The sequence below is a fragment of the Vulpes vulpes genome, unplaced genomic scaffold (assembly GCF_048418805.1).
Source record: "Vulpes vulpes isolate BD-2025 unplaced genomic scaffold, VulVul3 u000000690, whole genome shotgun sequence".
NCBI lineage: Eukaryota > Metazoa > Chordata > Mammalia > Carnivora > Canidae > Vulpes > Vulpes vulpes.
In genome coordinates, this window is record NW_027325818.1 from 271,126 (window position 1) to 284,176 (window position 13,051).

Sequence of the window (13,051 nt, forward strand, 5' to 3'; positions counted from 1 at the left end):
GGAATAATGTACTGATACACACACACACACACACATATATATGCTACAACATGGATGAACTGTGAACATGTTATATTAAATGAAAGAAGCCAGTTATAAACCACATATTATATAATTCCATTTATATGAACAGTCAAAATCAGACAAATATATTTGCCTAGACAGAAAGTAGATTAGTGGTTGCCAGGGCCTGGGGATTGAAGAGTGGTAGGAATGGGTAGTAACAGCTAATGGGTACAGAGTTTCTTTGGGGGATCATGAAAATGTTCTGAAAGTCATTGTGGTAATGATTGTTCAGCTCTGTGAATATACTAACAGCTGTTGAAGTGTACACTTTAAATGGGGAATTGTATATTATGTGAATATCAATAAAGTTGCTTTTATAAAGATTTAAAAATATTTTTTAATGGAGCTGTAGCCACTGATGACCATCTGCAGATTTTTTAGTAGTATCAACTGACAGTTTCTTCTGAGAAATTAAAAAATATAACAAAAAAATTTTTGGATATCATAACCCAGAGGTCTCTCTCCCCTCAAGAGAGAAACTAAGAACAATAAGATCAGAAACTGGATTGCAAAGATGGATAGGTGGCCTTTAAGTGGGTAAATTTGGCAGTGCTAAGAAGGGGAGGAGGAGATAGGCAACTTAAACCTAAAGGAACAGAGTTAGTGGGAAGGCAAAGACTAAAGATAGAAGAAAGAGCTTAATGGTGATACATGGCCCTTAGAGCAACAGGAAAAAGAATCTAGTGCCTGGGTGGTGAAATCAGCCTCGAGGAAAAAGAGGAATGTGAGGCAAGACATTGTCAGATAAAGAAAAGAGGTAGAGGAAGGCATTTTTTTTTTTTTTTTTTTTTTTTTTAGAGGAAGGCATTTATTACACATAACTTCAACCAGCTCAGTCAAGTATGAGGCAGTCAACTTGACGGAGTTGGTTGAAGCCATGTGTCATGAATCAGCAGTTACCTCTGAAGAGGGAGTGGAGATGGAGAGAGATTTTTCACTTTTATTTGATAGATTTTATTTGTTTAATTTTTTAGCATCAAGAATGTATACTCATTATATTCATATTTTTTAAAACATTACATGGTCTCATTCATTTGGGGAATATAAAAAATAGTGAAAGGGATTATAGGGGAAAGGAAAGAAAATGAGTGGGAAATATCAGAAAGAGTGACAGAACATGAGAGACACTTAACTCTGGGAAACAAACGAGGGGTAGTGGAAAGGGTGGTGGGCAGGGGGGTTGGGGTGACTGGGTGATGGGCACTGAGGGGGGCACTTGTCGGGATGATCATTGGGTGATATGCTATATGTTGGCAAATTGAACTCCAATAATAAAAAATAATAATTAAAAAAATTTGTCTCATGTCAATGTGAGGAATTTGAGATGTAAAGAAGATTGTTATTAACTAAAAAACCTTTATGGAATTTTTTAAAAATTGTGTGTGTGAGATAAAAAAAATTAGACTAGATGCTGCAAGAAATGTAATTGTTTACCAACAAGAGGTAAAGCAAATGATTGTCAAGCTGCACAGAGGGAGTGGCACATATTAATCACTCAAAAAATGTTTATGGAATTTGTTGAATTGGAGTTGTAAGCATAAACTGTGGAGGAAGCAATTGGTTTGACTTCTCAGCTTTCTCCAGCAGAATAGAGCAAAAAATTATGATAGAGTGATTTATCCAAGAACTTAAGGATTGACAAGGCAAAAATGACAAAGATGTGAGGGAATTAAGTATGCTAATAAGAGTTTTTGAAATGACTAATCATATTCTCCAAAATGAGTTGGGAAGCAAATGAGGACAAAAGATAGACTCGTGGACTTTGAAAATAGGAGAATGATAAGGTCACAGGAGTTAAAGTGAGAAAAAAGAACAAGTTCAGCAGGAAGATAGAAAATTGTACACAGAAAAAGCAGTTCATAGTCCAGGATGTTAGAAGTAGAGCATTTCCAAGCACTTCCTAATCAGGCCCCAAAGCATGTCTATGTGTATATATAACTAAAGTGGAGTGCAGGTGGATATCATTGTTCAAAAGGTAAGAAACTGTGATTTCAGAGAATTAGAAGGGTCACAGAGGGAAGAGGCAGGTCTCTTGTTCAATACAGTAAACCCATTGCCCAACATAGTACCTGGTATACAGTAGTGCCTGGTTAACATTTTTTTTGAATGAATGGATGGATATTATAGCACTTATCATAGTTATTTGTTTTCATCTTCTTTCCTTGCTGGACAAGATGCTCCCTGGGTCTTACCTATTTCTCTATCTCTAGTGCCCAGCATAGATAAGAATAGATGCTTGAATCAAGATCTGAGTAAACAAATGAATAGTGAACTGCAAAAAATAATGACAAGGAAAGGGAGAGACAAAAAAATTTATGGACCATGTGCTAAAGTCCTCAAGGGAGGTGAAAGAGTACCTTGGTAGGTCTTTAGATAGGACTTTTGATAGTGTTTGAGTGTATAAGCAAATGACATGGACTCAAAAGAGGAGAAATTGATGAGAGGAAAGAATACTGGATTTGGAAGTAGTAATAGGAAAAGGAATATTTCCATTTCTCTTTCTCCATCCTACAAATTCTGGAGGAATTGGCACAGTGTGTTTTCTACTCTGACCAACCCCCACCCCCACCCAATCTGTCACCTCGCCCTCTCATTTTTTCCCCCAAATTTGTCTTACCTTGCTTCCTGTTGCTCTTGTGCTTAGAAGCTTTGATATCCTTTTTGTCAACCCCTCTGCCTCCAGACTTTCTCTCTTTGGACTTCCATGCAACAGCAAAAATCAAAGTTCCTAAGCATCATTTTTCAGCAACATCAGTACCTATACTTCTCCAGTGACTCCTATTTGACTATCAAACCAAATGAAGACTTTCAGTCTTTAAGAGTGTACACCGTGTAGCTCTCAATTCATAAGCTGTCCTCACTTGCAAAAGCCCCCTGATAACCTTCAGCCTATTCTATGCTTTAGCCAGAGTATCTTTTCAAAATGTAAATTTGATCATTCCCCCAACACACATACATGCATGTAAACACACAGACGCACACGATGTTTGAAATGTTACACACTCTTGAAGTAAAAATCTCCACTCATTAGCCTGCCTGGCATATTTGGCCCTTTGTGCCCCAACCCACATTTATTCACTGGCCTGACTCCCACCACTGCCTGTTTCAAGCCACCGTGTTTTTGTGTGTGCAATTTCTTCTCTGAACCTAGTCTCCTACCAATAACCCTCACAACCATTCCTGCTGCCAACTCCAGGATCTTCACCTCATATGCCTGTAAACTTCTCCTAATCTTTCTTTTTCACTTTTTATTTTGAGGTAATTATAGATTAAAAGGGGGTTGCAAAGAAATGTACAGGAAAGTCCTATGCACCCATCCTCCAGCTTCCTCCAATGTTGACATCCTGCACAATTATAATTCAACATCAAAATCAAGAAGTTGGCATAGGTACAATTCATAGAGCTTATTAAGTTTTCACCAACTATATATGCACTTGTGTGTGGGAGGATGGGGGGGGCTGTATGAGATTTTTATCACACAAATAGATTGCATTATGACAACCACCACCAAAATCAAAACTGTACCATCACCACAAGGCTATCTTCATATACTATTTTATAGCCACACCCATCCCTAATTACTGGAAATCTCCAATCTGTTCTCCGTCCTTCAAATTGTTATTTAACAAATGGTATATAATGGAATCATGCAGTATAGATTTTGGATTATCCTTATTCACCCAGCATAATTCTCTTGAGAGCCATCCAAGTTTTGTTCTTTTTTTAATTTATCAATAGTTCGTTTCTTTTTATTGATAAACACTACTCCAGAGGTATGGATGTACCACAGTTTGCTTAACCATTCACTTACTGAGGTATATCTGAGTGGTTTCCAGTTTGGATTGTTACAAATAAAACTGCTATGAATATTTGTATACAAATTCCTATGTGAAAGTAAGTCTTAATTTCTCTGGTATAAATGCCCAAGAAGGCAATTGGTGGGTCATATGGTAAGTTTATTTTTAATTTTGATGGTAACTGCCAGACTGTTTTCTAAACTGGCTACATTCCCACCCACAAGCTATGTGTGGTGTAATTTCTCCACATCCTCACTAGCAATTGATGTTATCAGTATTTTTTCATTTTAGCCATTTTAATAGGTGGTTCCTTATAGTTCTTCTTATCTTGTAAGACCCAAGTCAAAAGTTACCTTTGTAGAGCCTTTCCTAACATCTTCTAGAGAAGTCCATTACTCCCTTCTCTGTGCCATCTCTGATACTTCATTTATCATTGTATTTTAATTACTGATTAACACAGTATGAGTCTTCCCCTCTGTTCTGAGCCACAGGAAGATTAAGAGCTGTGTCATATTCCTCTTTGTTCCTGCAACGTTTGGTACAGGTACATGCTGGACACAGAGAGGCCACTCAGTAAATATGTGCAAAATGAAAGAAAGAATGAATGAAGAAATATTAGTTTTTCCTGCCTCCCCCTTCTTCCTGTTAAGTAAAAACCTTTTTAGAACAGATATCATGCCTTCCTCTGTGTCTCCCGATAGCAGCTAATAGGGTGCTATATATAGATGCTCAATAAATGTTAGCTAACTATTCAGGTGGCTCATCTTCTCTCTGCACCAGGAGATAAGCACATGAGAGAAAGAATAGGCTTGAGTATTTCTCTATTAAGAATCATATGTCATAAGTTTTATAATATTCTTATAATCTCCACAATCACTTAATATTTGCATAGATGAGAAATCAAAACAAAACAGTTTTGAGTCAAAGAATAGCCTCTGCAGCTGAGCACTTTTCAATAGTTTCAATACCCTGGCTACATATGAATTTGGGAGAATGATATTTTATATCCCTGAATTCTTTTTGCAGTTTTAGAAGGATCTGGAATTTTCTGTTTTTGCTGCACTGGTATAATTCGACATGTTGATTATGAAGGGGTCATTAACCCCAACATTTTTATTACTTTCTGACTCTGTATTTTCTCAACTCTGAAGTATATTAATTTGCACTTGTTTATATGTCTCTGTAAGAGTAACTCAGACCCATGAGGACTGGTATATGTTTCGTCTGGAAACTAGATTGTAAGCCCCTTGAGAGCAAGGACCTTAAGAATGTATTCTGGACAGTGTCAGTGTTCAATTAATGATAATACTAGAAGCCTGATTAAGGTCATCTGTCCCATTGACAACTTCCTTTTCATCTATGTCAGGAAAAAAGCTATTAGATTGATTTAAAAGCACTGTATGATTCTACCCAAAATTATTCACCTTATTTCTCACTACAACTTATTTTTTAGGGTACTTTCAGATTTACAATTTTGGATCAGTTGTTATCATTTTCTACCCTCTAATATTCTGGTTACATATGATTTAGGGAGGGCTACATTTCATAACCCAGAAGTCCTTTAGCATAATAGAAAGTAAGCTGATAACATCTATGCTTTCAAAGCATGTTAATTCTTTTCAGCAATTTTCATTGACAACAAGATAATAAATTCAAAGTATGTTGACAATCTTAAATTATCAGAAATTTTCAGTGTATATGTCTTACTTTCCCAAATTGTAAAATGGAATAAATATGTACACTATGTCCTATGGTTGCTGAAGTTAAGTTAATATGAATATTTAAAGGAAGTTTGAGTTCCAAAACATAAGGATAAATTTGGTCTTTGGTAAGGTGAAGGTGGGGGAAATTTTTCTTGTTAATCAATTTTTTGAGGTATAATTTACATACAGTCTGATTCACCCTTTTTAGATGGAAAGTTTGATGAGTTTAATAGGTTGGGTCTTTTTTTTCCTTCACTATTTGCTAACTCTACCTTCAATTGCCCCACCGCCACCACCCCTAGACCAAACTGACCTATCTTTATCTGACATTTTATATCCTTTTTCTTTTCTACAGTGTACTAAAGGAAGTATACATAGCCTTTAATCCCAAAGCAGTGGTTTTACAGCTGGGAGCTGATACAATTGCTGGGGATCCCATGTGCTCCTTTAACATGACTCCAGTGGGAATTGGCAAATGTCTTAAGTACATCCTTCAGTGGCAGTTGGCAACACTCATTTTGGGAGGAGGTGAGTACAAAGGAAGGTCATTAGGAGAATATGCTGACCTTCTTCCACATTTTGTCCATTGACACTGAGAAAACTTGGCTTTCTTAGATTGGATAATATCAACCTACATGTGATCCAGAAGCCTAAGTCAAAGAATTCTGCCCACTTCACAATTCAGCATAAGGAAGTACTGTGACACACTTCTCCTCAGCTTGGCATGTGCATTGACTCCTTGGTACTCTGAAGTCTAAGTTTTACTTCCTGAAATGAGTGCTCTTTGGTTAAAGGTGCCATCAGATCATATTAAGAATAGCGGATATTAACCCCAGTGGACTTTAATCCATCTTCTCTCAGTATAGTTTTTGACTCTCAGTTCTAATAATCATCCTTTGGAAACATACTACTAAAACTCTAAGTCTACTCATATATAAGTAAGCACATGAATTAATTAAATATCTAAGCTGAATTTAAGAATGACTTCTCTTTCCCCCACCCCCCACCCCCCCAAAAAAACATAGATTTGTTACAATAAAGCAAAATTGAGAGATCTAAAGTCTCTTGGGCATCCTTGCCTTCAATGTATACTGATGTTTTGTATTACTTAATCAACATAAAGCTGGGTCTATTCAATAGATGCATTTACACGTTTGTGAAAGGTACTCTTTACTCTTTATTACCTTTGAAGATTCTTTGCTAAGAATCTTCTATCTGGAACAATCTTTATTTCATTGGATGAATGGATTGGTGTGGGTGTGTTAAAATAACACAGTCAAGCAGATTGAGTTTAAAATGCACGTATTATGGAACAGCTAATAGTTTGTTTTGTCAACCCACTGTAAAAACCAAATTAGAGGAGGTTGTGGGAAGGCTTTATGAAAATGAGTAGCATTCAACACAAACACATGAGCCTGGTCTTTAGCAGCCTCAAATCCTAGAGGATCAAAATTACAGGTGCTTACAAGAGACAACCTCTTATGAAAAGCAGGCAAGACATCTATTAACTTCAACTCAGGGAAAAGATAAATTCGATAAGTATTGTATGACATATTACTTTCCTTTGACAGCATAAAGGATGCTGGTTATGATTCAGGTACAGGTAGGGGGAAGAAAAAAGTCTTTCCACAACATACATCTGTGCAAATTCAACTTTTATTTGTGGCTATAGCCTTTACTTAGCATTTTCAGCGTTTCTTTGCTTTCTCAGTCCAAAATTTTGGCTTTTGTATATATAACTCTTCTTATGCAATATGTGTATTCCTGAAAATTCCTGTGTGTAAATGGAATTTTTGCAAATCAAATCATTGTATATATACCACAGAGAGCTTACTACTTAAAATCTATAGTGAATCTTTTCGTAATCAGATAATCATACCAACTAAGTTGATTTTCTGAATTCAGATTTTTTACATCAGGATTGTTGAAAGTAATAAGTGTTCTATTTCTCTTAAATTCTCAATCCCCAGTAATACATAGACAACTAGTGGAGATGGCCATGTCCCCAGGCTTCACTGGACCCCATTAAGGCCTAAAAGACATTCCAAATCCCCAGTATCCCTGACCTTGCAAGGAGTAAGGCTTTCAAGGCTTAAGAGAAAGATGACCAATTTATGAATGTTATCCCAGTGCAATTATTAATAGTGTCCCCTTTCACTGTTAAAAGTGTACCATTTGGACAATAAATTATATGGTTACCCTACCTAAAATAGACTAGCTTCTATTTCCCTCAGGCTACACCGAGATTAGGAAATCATTCCATTTCATCCTTACACTCTTGGAGTTTAGCTAACGGCCAATATTCTAATGCTTGCATGGCAGAACACATCTATTCAGTGCAAAAATATGCTGATTATTAGCCAGTATAATAAGGCTGCTGGGTGACTGTGACAGAATCTGATGAGATGGGTCAGAGCATCAATCAATAGTCCTTTCCTCATCTCATTCTCTTTGATCTCTGCCACTAGGCCTGTGTTTTGTGGAGAAAGGGAATGCTAATATTGAAAGAAGGAAGTCTATTTCTGTCAGCATTTTCCATTTCTCTTTCCTGGATATTTCTGGGACTGTATCGGCCAATGGCTTTAACATACAAATCACAGCCAGCAGCCATTTTATAAAATTGTTGCAAAATTCATCACAGAAACCTTCACATTGGGTCGGTTGCTTCAAGAGATCTGGGTTCCAGGGATCTCAGTCTTACTGATGACTTGATGAAATTGAGGAGCTTGGAATCCTTGGATGCATATTTGTTAGAGATGAGGGCCTCTTTAATCTTTGCCGGCCTTAGAATTCCCAGTTCCACACTGTGCATGCTCTAACTCATTAAAGTCCGCCTACCAAGTGGTTCAAAAACATCATAAAGGGATGTTTAGGTGAAATTCTGCAAGTTGGAGTCATCTTTTTAGCCCTTTTATTAAAACATTTTTCTCTCCTTCCTTACCCTCCTTCCCTCTCCTGCTGTTTTGTGACTGTTCTTTCCTAACTTCACAATTCTTGATGGAGACAGGAGGCTATAACCTTGCCAACACAGCTCGATGCTGGACATACTTGACCGGGGTCATCCTAGGGAAAACACTATCCTCTGAGATCCCAGATCATGAGGTAAGTAAGGCTCTGACAAGTCCTCTCTTCTTTAAGGGGAAGAGCTGAGTCATTCCACCTAATCAAAATCACGTCTTCACCACTCAATACCGTTTTGTTGAGAGACACTCCAATAACAATAACACACTGTCTTGGCAGAATAGTGGACTCTTGTTCCAAAATATCCAAGACCTTCTGCCTTTTTTTTTTATAAGAGATCTCAAAGGCCAACCAACTTTAATTTCTCAATTAATTACAGAGACTGTGGGAAGGGGTCACCTGTTCACACAAAGAACTCTTTGGAATATGTGCATATTTTCATCCTGTAGTCTCAAAACAGAAGGAGCAATTTTTAAAATGTATGAGCTAGGTATGTCTATCTATGAAAAGTCCCATAGGTGGTATGTCACACCTGTGTTCTTTGGGGTTAGTCCTGGTCTTTCGGTTTTCTTCGACTAATGTAAAATTTAAGAAACACATAATTACCACAAGAACATGTCTGGTGTTTTTCCAGCAATTAGTAGCACACAAAGGCTAGAGGAAGACTATCTAAAAAGTGAAACTTCATTTGAAGTTTTGCCATTTTCTCTAGTCCTATGAGATAGGCTTTACACTTTATGAAACATGTCTATTTCAGCTTTCTCAAAACAGGTTAACAGAAAGCTGTCTGAGCCCCGTGAGTGGGCTGATTATCCCTTATCTGAAGGCATACCCCTTCTCTTCCCACCCACCCCCACACCTGGCAGGAAGCATGTTATCACAAATCAAGATGTGTAGTTGTAGGCCTTGGATTGTGTGACTTATAATAAAACCAATGTGTGAACCAGTACCTGCAGCCCCACTTTTCTCAAGCCATTCCCAGGAGTAGAGATGATACTTTGATTATGTTTTGATTCCTGCAAGATGCAGGATCTATGCACTTGGGAGCATTATTCTTTTTAAAGTTACTAATATTTTTTAAAAATCAGAAACAACTTACATTAATTCCCTTCTAATTTTCCTCTAACCACAAATGAGGTATAATATGTATCTCTGAAAAACCACTCAATGTGTCTAGAATACAAATATAAGACATGCTATAATTTGAGACAATTTGCTGGTGTCAGGGTTAATAGAAGTCACTTTTCTTGACTTAACCTTTGTTCAGTATTTGGAACCTTTATGAGATATAAAGATAAGCAAACAAATTACATTTGTGAACGAATGTAATTGCTGTTATTGCTGTGGGACTATCTCTGATTGCATTGTAATTTAAAGCATTGAGACTTTAAAAACTGATCAAATTATGTCAAAAAGGAGTTTTAAACTATAGGAGCTTGAATTGAGAATGAATGTTCTATTCCTAGGAAACAATGCAAATCCACAGATTCATCTGTCTTAAAAGGTTGATAAAATTTTAATAAAGATGAATACTGCCTCTGGTACCCAGAGAAGCTATGTACCTGAGTAGATGTAGGTTTGGCCTTATAGATAGACATGTCCTGTCTTTATGCTGACATATTCTGCCAGATTAAATAATACACAATTTTTGCCAATTGCCTAGCACAGTTTGTGGCACATAATAGGCACTTTTGAAATGTAAGTTTTCTCCTTCCCCTTTGCATGTTTTCAACAACTCCTTATACCCAGACATTTATGACTTTGTCATTCATAAATGTGTCAAAACCCTTTTTGAATCCCTTCTGTCATATCCTTCTGGTATAAGAGATGTGAGTCATCCAAGAAGGAACAAAGAAGAAAATTGAAATGACAGTCTTCCATGTACAACAAGATAACATTTTAATGAAAATTGCCAAAAATAGACTGCACAGTGTGAAGACATATATAAGTTTTGTTCCACAATACACAGTTGCACACAAATATCCTTGTGGTTCTCTATAATCAGATCAACAAATGGTAGATCAAAAAATATTTACAGAGCACCCTTTGTGTGCCAGGCACTAAGCTAAGTGACTTGGAAGATGCAAAGACATGAATACCTTATCTCATTCCCTACCTCAAGAATCCTGGGAGGGAGACTGGTGTAAGTTCTAGGGAGATAAGTAGATACACAAATAATTATATTATAGAGGAAAGTAAGAACCACGAAATGATAGGAAAAATGACTGTGGAGATGTGCATTAAATGTGAAAGGGATACAAAGAAGTGTACAAAATACCCTGCCCTCCAGGAGCTGAAAAGATAATTGAGAAATCTAATCAGTGAAAAGGTCAAGATACTGCAGCAGTCAGCTGCAGTCTGGCTGACCCCTCACTGTCTTCACTTTCAGTCTTGGGCTTATGTTCTTCTGTGTCCTAGGATAATAATCTTCCTCCAAATGCTCTTTCCTCATCTGTCTATTGCCTTCCTAGGTGCAGTTCCTAGCCATGTGCATTTAAAAATCCCTTACCTAATATACCAAGGCCCTTTGAACTCTTTCTTCACATTCATTTATTCCTTCATTCATTTAACAAATATTCATTGGGTCCCTACTACTTACCAGGCTTGAATTCAGAGATACAAAGACTAACAAGTAAACCCAGTGCCCACAAAAATTTCACCATCTAATAACGGCAACAGAACAATGTGCTCAAATCCAGGACAGTTGGGGAGAATAGAAGAAATATTTCACCAAGACTTTGAACCGAATCTTGGAGGTTGATTGGGAGTTTGCCAGGTGAAGAAGAGCGAAAGACATTCTAGGCAAAGGGAACAAGGATTGAAAAGGACCTGGTGCCTCACAGAACCAATGAGAAGTTTGATATAGTAGTAGAACATACAGTTTATAAGGGAAAGTGGGAAGGACTAAGGCCTAAGTGAAAATTGGAGCCAGATTATGAAGAGACTTGAACGCTGCACTACAGAGTTTATTTATACTTTTTTTTCTGTGAAAACAGAGGAGCTTTAGTTTTTAGAAAGCTAATTCAGTAGCACATGGAAGATAGATTGCAAAAGAGAGATTTGAGAAAGGCAAACCTATTAAGAAGTTCAAGTACACTCGTATAACATAGTCTATATCATTCATTTGGTAATCTGTGTTCTGGGTGTCTGTATTCCCCCTCAGTGCTTAACACAGTGTTAGCTACCTACCTTGGTGGTGTTCATTCATTGAATGAACAGCTGAATAAATGAGTGTTTGAATGATAAGCATCTCAACATTCACATTGGAAAACTTCTCTTTTTAAGACAGAAGAATCAGAAACCTTTTACTGGAAAGGCTTCTAGTAGCAACTACCAATCCTTTGCAAGAAGTACCAGGTATCCCAGCTATAGGAAACATACATGTCCATGGGAAAACACTAGATTGGCAATTAAGGGAAGGGAGTTGAGAAGACAAGCCCAGCACAAATAATACAAGTCATTAGTGGTGAGATTTCAATCATAGTGCTCATGAGCTATACAACCAGTGATGTCATAAAGCCAGTGATCAGGGAGATACTCCCAGCTCAGGAATTGGGGGACCAAGTTTGCCAGCCAGGCATGGAATAAGGAAGCAATCATAACTAGAAGAAGATTTGGGCCCAGCTTGGAAAGCTGAAAGGAAGGAAACCTGCCCATATGCGTGGCTCAAGTATGTCTACCATAGAAAAATCCCAAAGGTGGCATGAGTTCCTATAAAAAGAAGAATACATGGCTAATTTAGCAAATCACGCACTTTGTATAATAAAGCTTATGGACTATCATATATAAGAATGTTCTGTAATCCAGTAATACTAGTTGGACCCTATGGTCCAGGATAGAGTATGGCAGTTATGTTATGTAATGTATTCATATATACACATGTGTATATGTATTACAGATATATCAGGTATATGTATATATCTGAATCAAGTTTATTAACAAAATTTAATGAATGAAAAATATTTACTTAACCAGACCATTTTTGATGGACTGGTTGTATAAACTATGCTCGACTCATATGAGGGAATATATGTAGCCATTGAAAAGAATCAAGTACATTTATATACAAGTATATTACTGATGTAAAACAGTCTTGCAGTGCATCTGTAGATTGCACTGAATCTATAGATTGATTTGGGGAGGAATAACATCAACAATATTTCATCTTTCAATCCATGAATTTGCTATATCTCTCCATTTTCTTAAGTCTTTAATTTCAAATTTTCATTTATACTTTTCGGGAACAAGTCTTGCACAAATTTTGTTATATTTATCCCTAAGTATTTCATGATTTTAATGTTATTAAAATGATATTTTTAAATTTCAATTTCTAATTGTTGCTAGAATCTAGAAACCCGATTAATTTTATATTGATCTTGAATAAAGTATCATTGCTAAACTCATTAGTTATAGTAGCTTTTTGTAGATTCGTTAGCATGTTTCATGTATACAAACATGTCATCTGTGAATAAAGAAAGTTTTACTTATTCCTTTACAATCTTCATGACTTTTATTTCTTTTTCT

The 13,051-nt window shown here is 36.7% G+C and overlaps 1 protein-coding gene across 12 annotated transcripts in view; it reads left to right on the forward strand.

Annotated features, from left to right (window-relative positions):
• The window catches only part of HDAC8 (histone deacetylase 8), a 220,873-nt gene that overhangs the window by 87,096 nt on the left and 120,726 nt on the right, over positions 1 to 13,051 (forward strand). For 9 of the 12 annotated variants that reach the window (XM_072746342.1, XM_025982838.2, XM_025982837.2 and 6 more), the window contains 2 exons: positions 5,922 to 6,094; positions 8,574 to 8,668. The exons of 1 other annotated variant lie outside the window; for it this stretch is intronic. In XM_072746342.1, the coding sequence (XP_072602443.1) occupies positions 5,922 to 6,094; positions 8,574 to 8,668 (268 nt within the window). Of the gene's footprint in view, positions 1 to 5,921; positions 6,095 to 8,573; positions 8,669 to 11,129; positions 13,023 to 13,051 lie in introns of those variants that run through there. 2 more of the 12 variants (XM_072746347.1, XM_025982839.2) reach the window with 1 other exon arrangement.